Source organism: Lampetra planeri, chromosome 62, assembly GCF_965212315.1.
Source record: "Lampetra planeri chromosome 62, kcLamPlan1.2.h2, whole genome shotgun sequence".
In the NCBI taxonomy this organism is placed as follows: domain Eukaryota; kingdom Metazoa; phylum Chordata; class Hyperoartia; order Petromyzontiformes; family Petromyzontidae; genus Lampetra; species Lampetra planeri.
This window is the reverse complement of record NC_136168.1, coordinates 5,052,075-5,074,478: the sequence shown is the minus strand read 5'-3', so window position 1 is coordinate 5,074,478 and position 22,404 is coordinate 5,052,075. Positions and strand designations below refer to the sequence as shown.

The 22,404-nt window shown below is 54.8% G+C and overlaps 1 protein-coding gene across 1 annotated transcript; it reads left to right on the top strand.

The window, feature by feature from the left end:
* Positions 1-13,198: 13,198 nt before the first annotated feature.
* Positions 13,199-20,604, top strand: LOC144736682 (tubulin alpha-1 chain-like). Its single transcript, XM_078619280.1, has 5 exons — positions 13,199-13,423; positions 16,254-16,476; positions 17,211-17,359; positions 18,087-18,767; positions 19,398-20,604. The coding sequence occupies exons 1-5, from the start codon at positions 13,421-13,423 to the stop codon at positions 19,692-19,694; spliced, it is 1,353 nt and encodes a 450-aa protein (XP_078475406.1). The 5' UTR covers positions 13,199-13,420; the 3' UTR covers positions 19,695-20,604.
* The last annotated feature ends 1,800 nt before the right edge of the window (positions 20,605-22,404 follow it).

Sequence of the window (22,404 nt, the reverse complement as noted above, 5' to 3'; positions counted from 1 at the left end):
ATCTGGCAGTGGATTGACAAAGGGGCCGTTCATTGTTCATATTTTATTTATGGTAATTATTGAGATAAAGACGTGTATATTAAAGGAATACACAAAATCTAAAACACATTTTTTTACAATCTCTTAGGCAGTTCGAGACCAGTATTAATCATCAACAATGTTTAATGTTGTCATTCTGTGAGGCAATGGGTTTTTGATTCTGTAAGGCAATGAAGCTATGATTCTGTAAGGATTAGTGGATGAGTGATAGGATCAGTGAGTGATTGGGTGAGTGAGCGAATGAGTGATTGGATGAATAAGTGGATAAGTGAGTGAGTGGGTGAGTGAGTGGGTGGGTGAGTAAGTGATGCTAAGAATTAGAATCTGTGATTCTGTAAGAATGTAAGGCTATGATTCTATAAGAATCAGTGAGTGGATGAGTGAGTTAATGTGTAAGTGGGTGAGTGAGTTGATGGGTGAGCGGATGAGTGAGTGGATGGGTGAGTGATACTAAGAATGAGAATCTATGATTGTGTATGAATGTGAGGCTATGATTGTGTAAGAATGAGTGAGTGGATGAGTGAGTTAATGGGTAAGTGGGTGAGTGAGTTGATGGGTGAGTGGGTGAGTGAGTGGGTGAGTGAGTGGGTGAGTGATGCTAATAACGAGAATCTGTGATTGTGTATGAATGTGAGGCTATGATTGTGTAAGAATGATTGAGTGGGTGACTAATAGGTGAGTGATGCTCGGGACACGGCTGTGTCGCTATTAAAATGTCGCCGCGTCTGCTGAATTAGGGGCCGGGAAGAGGGGTGGGTTTGTGAATGATTGAGTGATCTGAAACACGGTGAGTATTTTAGTGAGCGAGTGAACGGGGCAATGGATGAGAGCTGATGATTCTCTCCGACTATGATTCTGTAAGGATGTGAAGCTATACGAGTCTATAAGCACGAGTGAGCGAGTGAAAAGATAAGTGAGTGGGCGAGTGAGTGAGGCTAAGGATACACGTCTATGGTTCTCTAAGCTTGAGTGAATGAGTGTGAGTGAATGAGTGTGAGTGAATGAGTGTGAGTGAATGAGTGTGAGTGAATGAGTGTGAGTGAATGAGTGTGAGTGAATGAGTGTGAGTGAATGAGTGTGAGTGGATGAGTGTGAGTGGATGAGTGAGTGAGTGGATGAGTGAGTGAGTGGATGAGTGAGTGAGTGAGGCTTGGGATGCGAGGCCAGATTCTGTAAGCATGAGTGAGTGGATGAGTGGGTGAATGTATGAGTGAGTTAGTGAGTGAGTGAGTGCGTGGGTGAGGGAGTGGGCGAGCGAGTGGATGAGTAAGGACGACAGGCCATTATGTTGTAAGGCCATGGAGCAGCTATGCTTCTGTAAGGGTGAGACTCCGTCATTCTCAAAGGACACACAGGGCCGTGTCTCTATTAAGATTTCGCTGCGTGTGCTGTATTAGGGCAGGGAGGAGGAGGAGGAAGGTGGGGTGGGGTGGATGGGTGGGTTGGGTGGGTGGGGGTGAGTGGGTGAGGTGGGTCGGTGGATGATCGAATGGCCTGAGACGCAGAGCGTGGTGGGTGGGGAGCGTCGCCACTCAGGACAGCATCGCGTGCGGGGAAGGGGGGGGGTGTTGCCACCTCTGAGCTGTAAAAAAAACCGGGATACATCACGCGAGGTCGCAGAGAGAAAAAAAATCGAATTGACCGCCGTTTCGAGCAATGACCCTTCGTTGTGTGCGATATCCAATGTACATATTTGTGTGTTGTAAAATATACAGTAGTTTTATGGCCACCACTATTATGGTTTTATTCATGTGCTGTGAAGAAGGACCATTGCCCGAAACGTCGTCTATTATATGTTTCCCTTTGAAGGCTACTCACACAGTGTTGGTATTGACGATTTTGTCGACGTTTATCTGTTATTGGCTATGCCTGTGCACCACTGCTAATGCAGCAGCAGAATCACATAATTTGTTGAACCATCATCATTATTTTAGTCGCAGTATTGCACAACCGACTACAACTCGACACTTTGAACGTCCCGGAGAAGGCCTGCAGGCCTCGCAGTACAGCTGCTACCGCCACAAGAAGATGCTCTTGCGAAACACCGGGACGGGTGAAAACTCCAGTGAGGGGTCACTCGACCTCTGCGTGACCTCAACGTGACCAGCTGGTACGCGCGCTGCCACGCAGTGTCCACTCACTTTCGCTCAGAGGGGGAGGGTGTCTACAGGCGAGCGGGGAGGCAGCAGCAGCAGCAACATCCGGCGCTACTACCACCAACTGCCCAAGGTCTGCGGTCCTCGTTATATCAAAGTGTTATCGGCCAAGCAATGAGTGTGTATACGTGTGGGAGGCACCCGGGGAGGGGAAAAAAAAACCTCCCGCGTGCGAGGTAGCAACACTCGATCCCATGCAGATGGAGCAGTCCACGTTGAGCAGCACCGCACTCCCCTGGCGAGCCAAGCGCGCGGCTCCTCATCGACGCCGCACGGGCTGGGAGTTCCACAACACTCGCTTCTGCTGCTGCCTCTGCAGTGCCGGACTGCCCCCGGCAGTGGCGTGAACTCAGCCATCGCCGTCACCGCCCGACCTCTAAGGGGGGCACGGGGGGACACGGTGGGGGGGGGGGGGACACGGTGGGGGGGGGGGGACACGGTGGGGGGGGGGGACACGGTGGGGGGGGGGGACACGGTGGGGGGGGGGGCGGTGGAGGGGGGGCACGGTGGGGGGGGGGGGGACACGGTGGGGGGGGGGGGCGGTGGGGGGGGGGGACACGGTGGGGGGGGGGGACACGGTGGGGGGGGGGGGTCACGGTGGGGGGGGGGGTACCCGTGGCACTGTAGCGACGGGAAGGTGAGGAGAGTCAAGGATGTAATCATGTGTGGAGGGGGGGGGAAGAAGAAGTCACGAAGGCAACTGAAGGGGGAGAGGAGTGAATCGTCTCTGCCGTGAGCAGGGCACGAGCTCAGCTTGCGACTGCCTCGTGACATTTGCCGCGCCTCATTGGGTCTCTCCCCGTTCTGTAGAATCTCATTTTTGGGGGAGGGGTGGCCGTCTTCCGATTGGGAGAGCCAGCGAACTGCTTCCTGTGCTCAGTTTTTTGTCTTCAGCCCGCATCTCCGATTAGCACGGTTGGTTACGTACGGTGCGAAAGAAGTTCAGCGTACGGTACATTCTTAGTGGTCGTGAGAGGTAGTTAGAGGTGCATAGCCAACCCCGTGCAGAGGTGCGGGTGGTGGTCGTCGTCTTTGTTTCTGGAAGGAAAGTTGTGCAGAAGGAAAGCAAACTCAACTCAACTCGACTTTAGTTTTACTGTCACCAGGTGAGGCCCACTGAGCTACGGAGCTCTTTTTCAGAGGTGACCTGGCCACGAATGGTAGCTCAACCAAGTGGCTTACCACGTGGAAATGTAGAGCAGCAAAATACTCTGAACGCGTGGTGATGTTGTGGAGGGAGACATCGGAGGACCCGGAGAAAAATCCACGTGGCCACGGAGAGACAGAAAGACACGCAAACTCCAAATACACAGCAGGCGTCAGGGTCGGGATCGAACCCACGACCTCCTGTAGACCAGGCGAGGTAGTCAACATCTCTTAGCCACCGTGATGATGATGATGATGAGAGAGACACGCAAACTCCAAAAACATCGCAGGTGTCAGGGTCGGGATCGAACCCACGACCTCCTGTATACCAGGCGAGGTAGTCAACATCTCCTAGCCACCGTGATGATGATGAGAGAGACACGCAAACTCCAAATATACAGCAGCAGGCGTCAGGGTCGGGATCGAACCCACGACCTCCTGTAGACCAGGCGAGGTAGTCAACATCTCTTAGCCACCGTGATGATGATGACGAGAGAGACACGCAAACTCCAAATACACCGCAGGTGTTAGGGTCGGGATCGAACCCACAACCTCCAGTAGACCAGGCGAGGTAGTCAACATCTCTTAGCCACCGTGATGATGATGATGATGAGAGAGACACGCAAACTCCAAATACACCGCAGGCGTCAGGGTCGGGATCGAACCCACGACCTCCTGCACACCAGGCGAGGTAGTCAACATCTCATAGCCACTGCAGACGGAAGAGGGACAGAGCGAGTTGAGCGGCACAGGGGAAGGGAGCCCGGGACGGAAGTCCCCGCAGAAGGCTCAGCTCAAGATGAGCGGCGTCTCGAGATGAGGAGATAGCCCCCCCGGGATTCATTTAAAGATAGAGACACGTATTGTACATGCTGCGCTCAGAGAAACTGTAACCCACTTGCTGTACTGCCACCGAGTAGTCACATTGCAGCACAGCGAGTTGAGAGTCTGAAGGCACCCGCGGGTCTTTGCGTGATCCACCAACCCTCGCCACTGACAATGCCGCGTCACAGGGGAGCGGCCGCACGGCCTCTTGGTAAAGGCGCAGGCCCTCGAGAGGGTGTTTTGGCCTACTCTTCCACGATGACGAGACGGCCTGCGAGGCGATGAGAGTAGCCACTCCGCACCTCGCCACGCGCGACCTGCCGAGCGGCTGTGGTCGAGGCCACGCTCGTGGTGGTGCCGATCAACTGCCGCGCCGGCAGATTCATTGATTCATCGATTATTCAGCTCGCGCTCGGCGTGACGTCTGCAGCCACTAGAGGTCGCAATACATCCACCCAGCCCAGGGGTTGACGACCAAAACAACGAGCAAGAGACATTTATTGAGACAAAACCAACCACAACCTGCAGTGTGTCAGGAGCTCACACGTGAGTGACGTCACTTACGTGCACGTGAGTGACGTCACGACATAGCAGTCCTCAAAGAGCCGCAGGGCGGCGAGCCCTGACCCAGACGAGCGATGAACCTCCACCACCACCGCCTCCTCCACCACCTTCACCACCACCACTACCTCCACTACCACCTCCACCACCACCACCACCTTCACCACCACCACCTCCACCACCACCTTCACCACCACCTGCACCACCACCACCACCTTCACCACCACCTTCACCACCACCACCGCCTCCACCACCACCTCGACCACCACCACCACCACCTCCACCACCTCCAACACCAACTCCACCACCACCACCTCCACCACCTCCAACACCACCCCCACCACGACCACCTCCACCACCACCTCCACCACCACCACCACCTCCAACGGCTGTAGTTTTACATTGAGGGTGTTCATGGGCCATTTTATTGTGCAGCGGGATGGTACATCGCTGTGATGATGGCCCCTTCTTCGTATTGAACTGGGTGCGAGTTTATGGGTCTCTGTGTGAGTCTATGGGTGTCTGTGTGAGTTTATGGGTCTCTGTGTGAGTCTATGGGTGTCTGTGTGAGTTTATGGGTCTCTGTGTGAGTCTTTGGGTATATGTGTGAGTCTGTGGGTATATGTGTGAGTCTATGGGTCTCTGTGTGAGTCTGTGGGTCTCTGTGTGAGTCTATGGTTATCTGTGTGAGTCTATGGCTCTCTGTGTGAGTCTGTGGGTCTCTGTGTGAGTCTACGGTTATCTGTGTGAGTCTATGGCTCTCTGTGTGAGTCTGTGGGTTTCTGTGTGAGTCTGTGGGTCTCTGTGTGAGTCTATGGTTATCTGTGTGAGTCTATGGCTCTCTGTGTGAGTCTGTGGGTTTCTGTGTGAGTCTATGGTTATCTGTGTGAATCTACGGTTTTTATGGGAATCACACTTAACAATGTAATTACCTTCCATTGTTATCCGCTACAGTGGGGTTGTAATAGAAGCACGTGGGACTTGCGATCCAGAGGTCGTCGTTCCGATTGGATGAATCTCGCTTTTAAAAACCCACCCACCCACACTGCTGTCCACCGTCAGTGTGAGTGGCAGCACCACGTGATGCCGATCGACAGGTGACGCGTGTGTGGTGGGGAACAGTGTGGGGGGTAACCCCCACCCCTACCCAAGACGTCTAAGGTAGGGGTGGCCGGCGTGCATGAGTAGGTCTCTCGACGGCTCCTCGAGCCAGCCCCGAGTGGAGGACGTTCCGCCAACAGCGGCACCGTCAGGCTGCGACTTCACCCTCTACCGTTGCCGCATACACAGCAACTCGCACATTGCACAATTGGTCTGCCACTTGTGGATGTGAGTCCATGACTCGGGGGACTGGCTGGGGGCCTGACGTCGTTTGCCTCCTACTGGTGTACGTGCGTGTGTGTGTGCGTGCGTGTGTGCGCGTGTGCGCGTGTGTGCGTGTGTGTGTGCGCGTGTGTGTGCGTGTGTGTGTACGGTTTCAGGAAAGGGCGGTCCTGCACAGATGCCATATTTTCTATCCGTCTGCTACAGCAGAGGTGTAGGGTATTCCAACAAGACCTACATCTCTGTTTAATTGGGGTGCGACAGGGATGTCCTCTGGCTCCCACATTATTTACCATCTATTTTGACCACGTAGTTCGTGGAGCCTTCAATAGCTGTACCGGAGGAATTTCCATTTGGTACAGATATAATGGGAGGCTGATCGATGCCCGGGTGCGGTTAAGGGATGGCTCCCTATTGCTCAACCACGTTATCTATGCCGATGATTTGGTAATTGCTGCACACTCAGAGGACGAGTTGGAGGCGCTGCTGCTGAACCTGGAGCTTGCCACCAAGAGGTGGGGCCTTACCATCAGCTCCACCAAAACTAAGCACCTGCCTGGGTATTTTGTACCATCGGACACTCCACCCCCACAACTCCCAATTGGTGATAGGGCAGTTGTGGAGAGAGTGGAGAGTTTCCCCTACCTGGGCAGTGTGCTCATGACCAGCTCCGGTTTAGCAGCAGAGGTCTTGGCAGTCGCCCTCCAACAACAACGGAGGGTGGAGGAGCGACGCTCACAACAACGAGCGGAGCGCCGTGTGGCTAAAGCACAGCAAGTTGGTACAGGTGGTGCATCAGCCAGTCATCTCGGTCATCTCAGTCAGTCGACCCGTGGCACCTGCTGGGTCTGCCCCGTGACCTACTGCCAGCGGGCGTTCGACACTTCACGTGGCCTCAAGGTGCACATGGCCTGGCACAAGCGTCGTGGTGACGTCACCGCCACTTAGTGGCGAATGGCGGTTGTTGTTGTGTGTGCGTGTGTGAGTGTGTGAGTGAGTGTGCGCGTGTGTGTGTGTGTGCGTCCCCAACCCGCGTCTCATCCCCCGTGCCATCGAGAGTCGCAGAGAAAGGGCCGGGCGGGGCCCGGCGGGGCTGGTGCTGGGCAGCCGCCCCGGGCCCCCGACCCCTCTACGTTGGGGCACCACCCGAACGCGTCACCGAATTGTTGTCGCCCAGAGATCGGCAACCAAAACAAGAGGAAGAGAAGTTTGTTTTAGAATTCGGTAGCCCCCCCCGCCCCTCGCAACATTTCAAGAGCCGCGATGCGCTGTGGTGCTGAGTGCGAGGTGGTCCTTCATCAACATCGTGGCCGAGCAGTCCTTCAAGAGCCGCGATGCGCTGTGGTGCTGAGTGCGAGGTGGTCCTTCATCAACATCGTGGCCGAGCAGTCCTTCAAGAGCCGCCGCACGCAGCACCGGAGCCGCATGTCACCGACCCCTCTTTTCTCGTTTCTTTATTTCTGCTTCTGCTTCTTCTTCCCCATGCATCATCAACATCCTTGACTCGACTCCTCTTCCCATCGCTACAGTGCCACCGGTACAAAAAAACCCCAAAAGGTTGCTTTGCTGAAAGCTTTGGAGCGGCGTTCTTCGCCGATAAGACATCAGGCGAGTGACGAAGTTGGTGGCTCAAGTTGTGTGTTGGCGGTGCCACAACAACAGCAGCAGCGGCAGCAGCAGCAGCAGCAGCGATTTTAGCACCTCGCCAACACGCTTTTAGCTCCGTCTCTGGGCTCACCCCGTGCGCAGGTAATCGCAGGGCTGCAGCTTTGCCTTTGCTCCGGATCTGCTGGCGGTGACCACGTGACTAGGAGCGGAGTGCAGGTTTAGCACGCCGAGCTGCGCGACTCCGATAAACGCCGCGAGCGCGGCCAGGAGGTTGTGGTCAGAGCGCCACGCAGCCCGGACACCCGAGTTCGATTCCCGCTCACGGCCAACGCCAGTTGACGATTACGGGAAACGATCCTGTGCCTCCCCTAGGTCGACTCAACCTCAAATGAGTACCTGGTGCGGTACGTAAACATCGCCACTGGGGAGACAAAGACGGCCGGGCGTGGAGTTGGCCACCCACTCCCTCGTGTGCCGTTCCGGGCCTTCATAGGCGCTACCCGCGAACAGCACTTGCCCCTACAGTCTGATAAGGCTACACGGGGGACGTTTATCTTAGCGGTGCCACCACTGGCGACCAGGTGGTGGTGGTGGTGGCGGCGATAACGGCCGCACGCCCACGCCGCGCGAGGCGGCACCACGGCAGTCACCGCCAAAGTCACTGCCAACTCTGCGACCAAACACGGGCAGCAAACTGCAACGGATCTCACCCCGTGCTCTTGCCAACCACCACCACGATCACCAAGCGAGAGCTCGACAATGTCACCTCGTGATCCTCCCACCGCTTCTGGCATCGCGTTGCTGCTGCTGTCACCCATCCTGGAATCTCACCCAGACCCGGAGGGACGCTGCTGCTGTGTGAACAGAGTGGAACAACGCGGACGCACAGAAGAGTAAACTCCTCCTCCTTCGAGACCCACAGATCATCGCAACACCTCCTGTGTTTGACATTCCTCCTTGAAGACTCCGGTGGAATCACCATCAGCTGCATCTGCACATCATCATCATCATCACCACCGGGCGCATGCTGCGGAACTTATCTCGTAAATTGAATATTGAAGACAGCCACAGCGGTGCCACTGTGGTTTTGCAATTCAAACGATGGACCACACATAGTAAATCCATAGAAGCACATACAGACCCACAGAGATACACAGAGACCCACATAGATACACAGAGACCCACAGAGAATCACAGAGACCCACAGAGATACACAGAGACCCACAGAGATACATAGAGACCCACAGAGATACATTGAGACCCACAGAGATACATTGAAGACGAGCCACAGTCGTGCAATCGTGGGCTTGCAACCCAAGCCATGGACCGCACAGTAAACCCACAGAGATACATAGAGACCCAGTGAGATACACAGAGACTCAGAGACATACATAGAGACCCAGTGAGATACACAGAGACCCAGTGAGATGCACAGAGACCTACAGATATACACAGAGACCCACAGAGATACACAGAGACCCACAGAGATACACAGACACCCACAGAGATACACAGAGACCCACATAGATACACAGAGACCCACAGAGATACACAGAGACCCACAGAGATACATAGAGACCCAGTGAGATACACAGAGACCCAGTGAGATGCACAGAGACCTACAAATATACACAGAGACCCACAGAGATACATAGAGACCCAGTGAGATACACAGAGACTCAGAGACATACATAGAGACCCAGTGAGATACACAGAGACCCAGTGAGATGCACAGAGACCTACAGAGATACACAGAGACCCACAGAGATACACTAAAGACATCGCCACAGCGGTGCGGCTGTGGATGCACCCCAAGCCATGGACCGCACAGTGAACCCGTTGTGGTCTGGAGGAGGAGGAAGGGCGACACGACACGAACTCTGCCTCTGTCTCTGCTGAAGCCCTCCCGTCGTGCCAGCAGCAGCAGCAGCGGGAGGCCTCCACACTGAGGCCGTCTCGCTCCTGAGACAGACGCAAGAGACAGCAGCAGCAGCAGCTCGAGAGAGAGAGAGACGCAGAGGTCCGCAGAGACGCGATGAAGACTGTGGCCACGCAGCCCAAACCGTGGACCGAGATAATAAACCACTCTGGCCTGAAGCCATCGAGTCGTGGCAGCAGCAGCAGCAGAAGACCTCCACACCGGGGCACCGATAGCTCCTGAACCAGACTGATACTGCTGCTGCTTCCATCACGTCCACGTCAGTGTTGGAGAGAATTCAGGCAACGCGAAACAAATGTCATTTATTTTAGGCAAGCCTTGACGAATAAAGTACATTTTATTATTGCTTATATCATTTATTTACCCAAAAATGTTGACAAATTAGAAAAAAACCACAAAAATACTCGCAAACCATTGATATTGTGAGACCACGTAGTAGCAGCAGCAGCAGCAGGCTGATTGATCATCGCGGTCAAGCTGTGAAATCTTGGCAGGCAGAACCCTCCTGAAAGCAGTCTTGAGACTCAAAGAAGAGGCTTTTCTGAGAAAATAGTTGAGGGCATTACTGTAATTGTTTGGTAAAAAAATAAAATCATTTCGAGAATGTGTGCAATTGCAGTGTCATTGCAATTGGTGGAAATTAAAACACGAACCGAAAGTGAATGGCACTCTGCAACATGAAAATGTATCAAATAATGTTTAGTTTTTATCAAATGTCGAGCCGTGTCCCTCGCTGCAGGGCCTGCGGGCTACTGGCGGCCCCTGTGGCCTTCAGTGCGGCCCGGACAACCACACACCGCGTGACAACACCTCCCATCATCATCACAACACCCCCCCCCCCCCCCTTATCATCATCACAACACTCCCATCATCATCATCACAACACCCCCATCATCATCATCACAACACCATCATCATCATCACAACACCACCATCATCATCACAACACCACCCATCACAACACCCCCATCATCATCATCATCATCACAACATCCCCATCATCATCATCACAACACCACCATCATCATCACAACACCTCCATCATCATCACAACACCCCCATCATCATCACAACACCCCCATCATCATCACAACACCCCCATCATCATCACAACACCCCCATCATCATCACAACACCCCCATCATCATCACAACACCATCATCATCATCACAACACCACCATCATCATCACAACACCATCATCATCACAACACCACCATCATCATCACAACACCATCATCATCACAACACCACCATCATCATCACAACACCACCATCATCATCATCGTGCTGCTGTCAAACCCAACAATGGTTGCAAATGTGTTGCGGCCCTCCTCTTACTGCCCATGTCCTATCGTCATCAGTGCCCCCCCCCTCCTCTAAAATCGAGTGAAGAACGCTGGTCTAGAGTAGTCGCCTCCTCCTCCTCGTCGTCCTCCGTACAAGTTGCATCTCTCACGAATGTTGCGAACCTCCCCAGCCCCGTGGACGTCGATGGGGAGCCGCACCGCGACTCGCCGGGTGGAGGCCGCCACAGCAGCGGCGTCGCCATCCCACAAGGACGCCTTTCAGATGCGCTTCTGCTGCGGCCGTCTGGAATGCTCTTCCGATATTAGGAAGCCACTGAAGACGATGCGCTTTTAAATAATCTAGAAATTATTCTAGATGGAATACTCATTTCTTTACAACTGCTTTTAAGCGTGTCGCGTGTTGTTGTTCTTCACCCGCACCTCGGATTAGCGCGGTTGGCTACGTACGGTGCGAAAGAAGCTCAACATACGACAGAGTGTGGGCTAATTTATATCTGTCCCTTCTGTGTTGGATAAAGTGTTGCACCCTCGCACGCGTGTTTTGTTTTTTTACCAGTGCTCTGGTTTTCCGCCCACATTCGTAAAAACACTCACGAATTCCCTGAAAACAGCAGAATATATAGAGGACCGCAGAGCTTGGGTAATTGTTGGTAGTGTTCGCTACCTGGTAGCGTTAGCTACCTTCTAGCGTTAGCTACTTTCTAGTATTAGCCTCGTGGTAGCGTTAGCTACCTTCTAGCGTTAGCTGCCTGGTAGCGTTAGCTACCTTTTAGTGTTAGCTGCCTGGTAGCGTTAGATACCTTTTAGTGTTAGCTACCTTCTAGCGTTAGCTGCCTGGTAGCGTTAGCTACCTTTTAGTGTTAGCTGCCTGGTAGCGTTAGCTACCTTTTAGTGTTAGCTGCCTGGTAGCGTTAGCTACCTTTTAGTGTTAGCTACCTTCTAGCGTTAGCTTCCTGGTAGCGTTCGCTACCAACAGTTGTGGGGCCCCTCAGCGACTGTGAGAGATGCAATCTGCACGAACGACGGCGCTGCGATGTATAACGCCAAATCATCTCGTTACAATTATCTAACGAAAGATAAGGATCATCATCATCATCATGATACATTGACGGCCTAATGTGCTGTGGCACGTGACGTGCTTTCTCCCCAGGGTGGCGCTACAACTCGGATTGCCGGACGCGTCGCGTGGTGCGCTCACCACTGCGCCACCGCTCGCCGCGAGAGGAGCGGGGTTCACGAAGCTCTGCTCTGGGAGATAAGCGGCGTTGGTCGTCGTGGGCCGCTCTAATCGCAGTGCTCCATCCGTGCTGCGGCGCTTCGCCAATCAGCCGCTCCATCTCCTAGCGGGCGCGCCACGTGTGTGTGTGTCGTGTGCGTGCGAGCGTTGAACGTATTTCGCACCGTACGGAGCCAACCGCGCTACTCGGAGGTGCGGGTGGGGAAGGACAACAAACTAAACACAAAAAGCAGTTGTACAGAAATGCGTTTGTCAACCTAGACGATGATTTAAAAGTGCGAAGCTGCAGTAGCTTCCTAATATGGGAAGGAAGAGCATTCCAGACGGCCGCAGAAGCGCGTCTGAAAGCGCGCGACGCGGTGACCACCGCCTTTGTTCGATGGTTCGCAGCCAAAAGCGGCTGCTGCTGCGAGGATGGCCGGAGATGTCGCGACGGTTCAGGCCGCTGCTTCCTCGTGCGTGGTGTGGGGGGCGGTAGCGCAGCAGCGGCTCGCGGCGCGCTGCGCTACCAACCCGGCAACCCGAGTTCGATTCCCGCTCACGGCCAACACCAGTGACGATTATCTCAATCGGTCCTGGGCCTCCCCTAGGTTGTCTCAGCCTCAATGAGTACCTGGTGCATTGTGTAGACATCGCCACTGGGGAGACAAAAGCGACCGGGCGTGGTGCTGGCCACCCAACCCCCGCGTGTGCTGTGACGGCCTTCATAGGTGCCGCTCACCAACAGCACTTGCCCCCAAAGCACCTGCCCCAGCAGCACTTGCCCCAACAGCACTTGCCCCAACAGCACTTGCTCCAACAGCACTTGCCCCAAAAGTCTGCCAAAGTCTGCCAAAGTCTGTCACAGGCTATACGGGGGATATTTGTCTTTGTGTAAATGCGTGGGCTGTGGCTCTTGGTACTCCCCCCCCGCCCGCGTCTCCGCCCCTCGCGAGTCGTGAGCCCCCACCCTGAGTCCCCACCCATGAGCCCCCACCCTGAGTCCCCACCCTGAGCCCCCACCCTGAGTCCCCACCCTGAGCCCCCACCCTGAGTCCCCACCCTAAGCCCCCACCCTGAGTCCACGGAGTGGCCGTGCAGTGCGCGACTCGCGGTATAAAACGGTCAGCACCGAGCCACTCCCGGCCCTGATCCACCTCGATCTCTTCAGACGGTCACGCAGTGAGGGTCATGCAGTGAAACTCCCCGGCTCGCTCCGTCTGCTGCTCGCCCTGTGAACGTCCAGGAATCGTCCGCCTCTACCTCGCGGGTTCTCGACAACAACAACAGCCGCCGACATGGTGAGCCGCATGTGCAGCGCAGCGTACAGGACATCTGTGAAAAGAGCTTGATCGCTCATCGGATTCTTCCTCGAGTAAAAGACAGATTCTGATTCTCGCGTAGCAGCAACCTCTTGACAAGAGTCTTGAGACTATGAGCTGAACTAAGGAGGGCATTGTTGTTTTAATTACAGTGGCGTGTTATAATTGTCAGGCTGCGTGGCATCGCAGATCACCGTCCATGCGATTTGGGGAGGTGGTGTTCGTCTGGCAGGCTCAATGCATTCCCGCTCACGGCGAATACATACATAAGTGGCGGATATATGAACCGGTCCTGGCGCCCTCCGCTAGGTTGACTCAGCCTTAAATGTGTACCCGGCGCGGTGTGTCGTAAACATCAGCACCGGGGAGACAAAGGCGGCCGAACTTGGTGTTATCCACCCGCCCCCTCGTGTGCCGTGCCGGCCTTCATAGGTGCCGGGCGCTAACAGCACTTGCCCCTACGGTCTGTTGAGGTTACACGTGTGGTGGTGGTGGTGGTGGTAGTGGTTGTTAGCGCATTGCGCTACGAATGCGGTCACATGAGTTCGATTCCCGGCCACGGCTAACATCAGTGGTGAGTCGTATTTGAACCGGTCCTGGTCAACGCGGTGTGGGGGAGGCCTTCATCCAGCAGTGGATTGAGAAAGGGCTCGCTGCTCATCTCGTCAAGGAGCTATAATCCATCGTCACGCAAACTCACCCGGTCGTCATCCTCGCAGCAGCAGCGGCAGCAGCAGCAGCAGCGGCTTTCGGCCACTCGCCATCGGACAAAGGCGGCGGTCACCGCATCTCAGACGCGCGGCGATCTCGGGCGCGCTTCCGCGGCCGTCTGGAACGCTCTTCCCTCCCGCTATTAGGAAGCCATTGGAGCTGTGATGCACTTTTAAATCAACGTTCAGATTGACAAACTCGTTTCTTTAGAACTGATTTTTTGTGTTTAGTTTGTTGTCCTTCCCCGCACCTCCGATTAGCGCGGTTGGCAACGTACGGTGCGAAAGAAGTTCAAGGTACCTGTACATACAAGGTTTATTATGAGTTATCCAGATCTTTTTTGTATCAGAATGCAACTATAAGTCACATTGTGTGGCGATGGCGATGAGGCTGCTGCTGCTGCTGCTGTGGCAGAGTTGGCAGTACGCGTCAATAATTATGCTGTGTCCTGTAAATAAATAATGGGCGACGTTTCGGGTAAGGGACCTGCTGCACAGCACATGAAAGTCAAAGCCGACTGCCTTCTCCAACAAGCTTGGGTCGGGACTGTGCTCGTCTCGGGTTGTGGTCCCTGAGCCAGTGATGGAATTCCACATTCCTATGGCCGGGACCTCAGTGCCGGCATCAGATGACCGCACTGAGTGGACACAGTGCTGATATTATTTACTGCAGAGGGAATATGGAGGGGAGGATGGATATGTGAGCTCAATTGATGACCGTCCAGTTATGAGGAGAGTGCTCTGGCCACAGCGCCACACGCCCCGGAGAGCGCTCGCTCACACTAATTAATAATTCATTAACAATAATCAATCAGCATCAGTTTGTATTATTAATCAGGGTTCGTCCGTACGCTACCCTGTGGTGAATCCATTGTTCGATTAACAATGATTTGTTTCAGAGGTTTCGGTGAGTGTGCGCGCACGTCGCGCTACGAACCCGGCCACCCGAGTTCGATTCCCGATTACGGCCAACACCCGGTGACGATTACCTAAACCGGTCCTGGGCCTCCCCTAGGTCGTCTCAGCCTCAAATGAGTAGCTAGTGTGGTGTGTGGTAAACATCGCCACTGGGGAGACAAAGGCAGCCGGGCGTGGTTGCTGGCCACCCACCCCTCGTGTGCCACAGTGCCGGCCTTCATAGACGCTACTCGCTTACAGCACTTGCCCCAACAGTCTGTTACAGGCTATACGGGAGATCTTCGCCTTTGTTGTCTTTGCACGCCCAGCCCTAGTTTTGGTCGAATGCACTGCTGGATGAGGAGCACCTTCCGACCCAGGCCGTGCGAGTGGCAGCCACGGCCTTTTGACGCCACGCAAATCAGAATCCGACTCTTGGTATAGACTGCAGCAGGAGAAATCCGATGAGCTATGAAGCCCTTTGTTCACAGCCGTCCAGTCGGTCGGGGTGGGTCAGCAATCTGCGTTTCAGCATCTGCAGAGTCGGTGGCGCACAGCGGGTTGCGACATCACAAGGCGCAGGGGGCAATGCGGCCCCAGTGACTGTGCTCGTGGAGCCAGACGGAGGCACCTGGAGGAAGCTCACGGGGCAGCGGCAATGATCAAAACTCGTCTGGCCAGACGAGGCGACCTTTAGCGTGCGTGGGGTTCAGTCCTCATGCCCATGGCTCAGCGAGCCAGATTAAGGCAACGTTGGGGTTCTTGTGGTGCGGTGTTAATACCCCATACTTCGGGTTCACTGCCCCCCAGTGTTGGCTGTACTGCTGCATCTCACCCAGCGCCTCGCCCCACACCTCACCCCACACCTCACCCACATCTCACCCAGCGTTTCTCCCCACACCTCCCCCCACGTCTCACCCCACACCTCACCCTACCTCTCACCCCACGACTCTCCTCACCTCTCACCCCACGTCTCACCCCACACCTCACATCTCTCTCCACGTCTCACCCCACGATTCTCCTCACCTCTCACCCCACGTCTCACCCCACGTCTCACCCCACACCTCACATCTCTCTCCACGTCTCACCCCACGACTCTCCTCACCCCACGTCTCACCCCACGTCTCACCCCACACCTCACATCTCTCTCCACGTCTCACCCCACGTCTCTCCCCCCCCAACCCACCGTGCCCCGAGCGCAGCGCGAGTGCATCTCCGTGCACATCGGCCAGGCCGGGGTGCAGATGGGCAACGCCTGCTGGGAGCTCTACTGCCTGGAGCACGGCATCGGGCCCGACGGGCGGCCGCTCGACGCCACGGCCCCCGTCTCCAAGGACGACTCCTCGTCCACCTTCTTCGGCGAGACCGACTCCGGCAAACGCGTGCCCCGCGCCATCTTCGTCGACCTCGAGCCGTCCGTCATCGGTACGGTATTATTAAATTGCGGAGTGGGCAGGAGGAGTTGGTATTTGCATGGAGATTGCGAGAGCGAGATTCGAGGAGGAAGCATCTGGGGCGGACTGCAACCGCAGGAGGAAGCCCTGCTTCCCGCTTCTGCTGCATCGAGTGCAGAGCGCCATAGGGGCGAGATGTTAACTACCTCGCCTGGTGTGCAGGAGGTCGTGGGGTTTAATCCCGACCCTGACGATGCCTGTTGTATATTTCGATTTTGCGTTTCTCTCTCTCCCTCATCATCACGGTAGCTCGGAGATGTTAACTACCTCCCCTGGTCTACGGGAGCTCGTGGGTTCGATCCTGACCCTGACTACGCCTGCTCTATATTTGGAGTCTGCGTGTCTCTCTCCTCGTAGTTGCGTGGATTTTTCTCAGGATCCTCCAGCTTTTCCCTCACCATTTATAATCAACATCACACGTTGAGAGTATTTGGCTGCTATAAATTTCCGCATTATTATGATGATGATGAGCCACTTCGTTGAGCTATCATTTATGATGGCCAGAGGGGGGGGGGTAAAGTGGGCGATCGCCCCCCACAAACCCTCGCATTGTTTAGACAGCGCATGCCCTCCAAGAGACAGGCACAGGTCACGTGGATGCAGCTTTGCACTCGTCGCAAGACAATCATCTGGCCGCTCACAAGATGTTCTGCTGGCCGCGGCCACTCCGTGTGCGCGTTGCCCCCCGCCCGTGTGCCCGCCCAGGCGAGATCCGCACGGGCGCGTACCGCCAGCTCTTCCACCCCGAGCAGCTGATCACGGCCAAGGAGGACGCGGCCAACAACTACGCGCGCGGCCACTACACTGTGGGCAAGGAGATCGTGGAGCCGGTGCTCGACCGCATCCGCAAGCTGGTGTCTACCACGCACCGTGCACCGCCTGCCGCGTGCCACCTACCACGTGCCACCTATCACGCACCTACCACGTGCCGACTTCTACGTGCCACATACCGCGTGCCACCGCACAGCACCCGTTGCATGGTCCGTGTCCGTGGCGGTGTCGTAGCCAGCGTCGGCGTCACCGACGGTGCCAGCGCTGGCACCGTCGTGGGCTACAATGTTAGCACCAGCGGAGGCTTTAGAATCGGCGTCAATGCCAGCATCAGCACCGGCACGAGCATCAGAATCGCCAGCAGCAGCAGCAGATGGGTGTCTACAGAGCACGAGCCCCGTCTAAGATTGGAAGTTTCCATCTCGGTGCCGAGAGCAGCGATCACATTTGTCCAGAATTGTGCCGCTACATTTGTGTATGTCGACAGAATCTTGGTGCTGTCACCGTTTACCGCTGGCAAAGATCGCCAGCGCCGGGCCTCCTCAGGGCTAGAAGGGAGGGGGCGGCGTCCGCCAGTCGAGACAAACAACAGAGAGAGGCAGCCACAGACTAAGGAGGGAACACGGAGCGCGGAGACGGAGCGACGAGATCGGCTCGTGCGCCGGTGCTCGACGGATCGTGGTGTCGCGTGACCGTGAGCGATGACGGTGGGGGCTCGGGGGGGGGGCAGGTGGCCTCCATCCGGCAGTGGCTAGAACCTGACCGATGACGACGATGACGTCACCCGTTGCATGTGCGTCCTCCTCGCAGGCCGACAACTGCTCGGGGCTGCAGGGCTTCCTGATCTTCCACAGCTTCGGCGGCGGCACGGGTTCGGGCTTCACCTCGCTGCTCATGGAGCGCCTCTCCGTCGACTACGGCAAGAAGTCCAAGCTGGAATTCTCCGTCTACCCGGCGCCGCAGGTGTCCACCGCCGTGGTAGAGCCCTACAACTCCATCCTCACCACCCACACCACGCTGGAGCACTCGGACTGCTCCTTCATGGTGGACAACGAGGCCATCTACGACATCTGCCGCCGCAACCTGGACATCGAGCGGCCCTCCTACACCAACCTCAACCGCCTCATCGGCCAGATCGTGTCGTCCATCACCGCCTCGCTGCGCTTCGACGGCGCCCTCAACGTCGACCTCAACGAGTTCCAGACCAACTTGGTGCCCTACCCGCGCATCCACTTCCCGCTGGTCACCTACGCGCCCGTCATCTCGGCCGAGAAGGCCTACCACGAGCAGCTGTCCGTCGCCGAGATCACCAACGCCTGCTTCGAGCCGGCCAACCAGATGGTGAAGTGCGACCCCCGCCACGGCAAGTACATGGCGTGCTGCGTGCTCTACCGCGGCGACATCGTGCCCAAGGACGTCAACGCCGCCATCGCCGCCATCAAGACGCGCCGCACCATCCAGTTCGTCGACTGGTGCCCCACCGGCTTCAAGGTACCGCCGCCGCCCCGGGCGTGGTTGTGGCTGGGTGACTTCGCTGTGCCGGTCGGTTGCCAGTTATCGAAAGTCGGGGGGAACCGGCCACTGATGGATGCTCGGAGTGAAACTTGCCACCGTCGTCCCGTGGCGCGTCGCTGGCCGTCACGTCACCGCTGTGGTGGCAGCGTCCTTTCATTTCTCGGCTACAAACTTTGTAGCTGAAACCCCATTTCTTTAGAACCGTTTGTGGTCCTTCCCCCGCACCTCCGATTATTACGATTGGCTACGTACGGTGCAAAAGAAGTTCAACATACACGCATACTAAACGGTTGTGTTTATTGCTTTAGACATCTCTACGTGTGTGGCAATCCGATAACCGATGTTATTTTTGTCTCGCGGTTACCGCCGACGCAACATCCCGACTGCGGAGCGACTTGGCCGCTCGCCACGGGGTTATCAGTGCGTGAAGGAAGGGGTCTCTGAGAGGCAGCAGTGCAGTCCCCATTGCCGTGTGGATCGCACAGCCGGACAAGATGCTGCTTGGTCCTCCTCCGATTGGCTACTCGCTGGGTTCATCGCGCAGCGCTCAAACCACTGCGCCGTCCACCTGTCACCCCCCCCCCCCGGCACGCCGTGCCAACGCAGGTTGGCATCAACTACCAGCCGCCCACCACGGTGCCGGGCGGCGACCTGGCCAAGGTGCAGCGCGCCGTGTGCATGCTGAGCAACACCACGGCCATCGCCGAGGCCTGGGCCCGGCTCGACCACAAGTTCGACCTCATGTACGCCAAGCGCGCCTTCGTGCACTGGTACGTGGGCGAGGGCATGGAGGAGGGGGAGTTCGCGGAGGCGCGCGAGGACATGGCTGCACTGGAGAAGGACTACGAGGAGGTGGGCGTCGACTACGCCGACGGGGACGGAGAAGAGTGCGAAGAGTACTAGGGCCACCGTCGTCATCGTCATCGTCAGCCGTGATCTATCCACCATTGCGTGCTAAGTGTGCATCATCACCTCCATCACAAGTAGTTCCGTAAGGACCTCTTCCACGGCCCATTCCCTGACGACACATTGTGACGATCGACTGTTTACTGTGAGAGTACACGTTGTATCTGTCTTGTCGCGATACAAATACAAGATGGTTAAGATTTGTATTTTTATGAAAACATTAAAAACATGTATTTGAAAGTAGGCGCTGATGTAGAGTGGATACTTTGTTGATGAGGCTTAGTTTGTTTTGCTTGCTTCAAACTGAAAACACGATCAGAACCTTGGGGCCACTTCAGGCCTTCGCACACCGCACACAGAAACTTACGCAGAACCCACGTCTGAGCAATCAACTTGGTTGCATGCAACTGAACTGCGTACATGTGGACGTATCTGCAACCGATTGCTCAACGACGATTGATTTTCAGACCGAATATCTCAACAATTATGGGGAAGGAAAGCTGTCGTAATATCACCTCCAGACTTTTTGACAGCCAGGAGGTGTTTATTCTGGACATCGGCATTTTTAAAAATCTAAATAATTTAAACACGCGTTTTTAATTATTTAGATTATCTGGCTGCTATAAATTTCCACATGAGCGACTTTGTTGAGCTATCATTTGTGGCCAAGTTGCTGTTGAAAAATAAGCTAATAGCTCAATGGGCTTTATCTGGTAAAATAAGAAAGTATTTTTTTTATGTTTTTTTTTATCATTTTCTTACCTTTCCTACACTTTGCACTCCTATCGTGTTTGTTGTATCGTTTGTTGTTGTAACGTTCTGACCCCGTGCCCCTACTGGACATCTGTGAAGAAGAGATGTATAGCTATTCGGATTCCTGCAGTATAAATAAATATTCTGATTGTGATTACAATGTGACCAGTCTGTTTGAGTCTATAAGAATCGCCTGTAACCAGAATGAGTGGAGCCTCAAAGCCGTGCTGCTCCATAATGGTAACAAGTACCCGTCTCTTCCCCTGGCTCACTCGGTGCACCTCAAAGAGGATTACAACAGCATCAAGACCTTGCTGGACGCCTTGAAGTATGATGAGTGTGGCTGGGAGGTCATCGGAGACTTCAAAATGGTGGCATTCCTGATGGGTCTCCAAGGCGGTTTTACCAAGTTTCCCTGCTATCTTTGCCTTTGGGACAGCAGGCACACCAAGGCGCACTATCACAGGCGGGACTGGCCACAGCGGACCGAGTTCTCGGTGGGGAGGAACGTCAAGTGAGAGCCACTGGCGGACCCCCGGAAGGTGCTGATGCCACCACTGCACATCAAATTGGGCCTTGTGGAACAATTTGTCAGAGCTGTAGATAAGGAGTCGGCAGCCTTCAAGTACATTCAAGACTTCTTCCCTAAGCTGTCCGAGGCAAAGGTCAAAGCCGGTGTCTTCGTCGCACCACAGATAAATAAGATCCTGGAGTGCAATTAATTCCCCAAGAAGCTCACTAGTAAGGAGAAAGCGGCTTTGAACAGCTTTGTCGCAGTGGTTTGTGGCTTCCTGGGCAATCACAAGGTGAAAAACTATGTGGAGCTGGTTGAGACTGGTGAAGAACTACGGCACAATGGGCTGTAGGATGTCCCTTAAAATCCATATCCTTGATGCTCATCTTGATAAATTCCAGGAGAACATGGGAGCGTACTCGGAGGAGCAAGGCGAGCGCTTCCACCAGGATATACTGGACTTTGAACGCCGCTACCAAGGACATAACGAGAACATGATGGGAGACAACATTTGGGGGCTGATTCGTGAAAGTGATTTACAGTATAATCGTAAATCTAGAAAAACTACTCCTAAATCTTTTCCAGTAATGTTTGTATTACTTCAGTATAAATAAATGTTAATTTTGATTCATATTGTTTTTTTCTGACTTAATGTGAACGAAAAGACAAATTTGCCCGTTTTCTCATTGTCGTAGTTGCAAAAGCAAAGTTTGTGGGGAATAACAGCCATATTATATACTTTTTAGGCATAACCAATTACGAAATAACACTTACTACCCAGGAACAAAAATTGTGTTACAGTGTTATTAACCTGGACTACATGGAGGCCTGTCAGGCCCGCCCTCTCCTCCTGCCAGCCCCGCCTACTTTCACATAGCCCCGCCTACTTTCACATAGCCCCGCCTACTTTCACATAGCCCCGCCCACTTTAACATAGCCCCGCCCACTTTCACATTGCCCCGCCAACTTTAGGATAACCCCGCCTACTTTCACATAGCCCCGCCCACTTTCACATAGCCACGCCCACTTTCACATAGTCACGCCCACTTTCACATAGCCCCGCCTACTTTCACGCAGCCACACCCACTTTCACATAGCCCCGCCTACTTTCACGCAGCCACACCCACTTTCACATAGCTCCGCCCACTTTCACATAGCCACGCCTACTTTTGCATAGTTACACCTACTTTCACATAGCCACATCCACTTTCACATAGTCCCGCCTACTTTCACATAGCCACACCCACTTTCACATAGCTCCGCCTGCTTTCACATAGCCACGCCTACTTTCACACAGCCACGCCCACTCACCAATTAGCTCCGCTCAGTGGCCCCCACCTGTTTTTAATGTACTTCTATGCTCCCACAACTAGCATGATGAAGTATGGTCAAAAAGCCCCCCTGCCCCCCTTGATCCACAACATTGCGTGTGTGGGTCGT

Coding starts and splice junctions, on each gene's coding strand:
- LOC144736682 (XM_078619280.1), top strand. Junction 16,477..17,210: donor CCTCGAGCCGTCCGTCATCG/GTACGGTATTAT, acceptor GTGCCCGCCCAG/GCGAGATCCGCACGGGCGCG. Junction 17,360..18,086: donor TCGACCGCATCCGCAAGCTG/GTGTCTACCACG, acceptor TCCTCCTCGCAG/GCCGACAACTGCTCGGGGCT.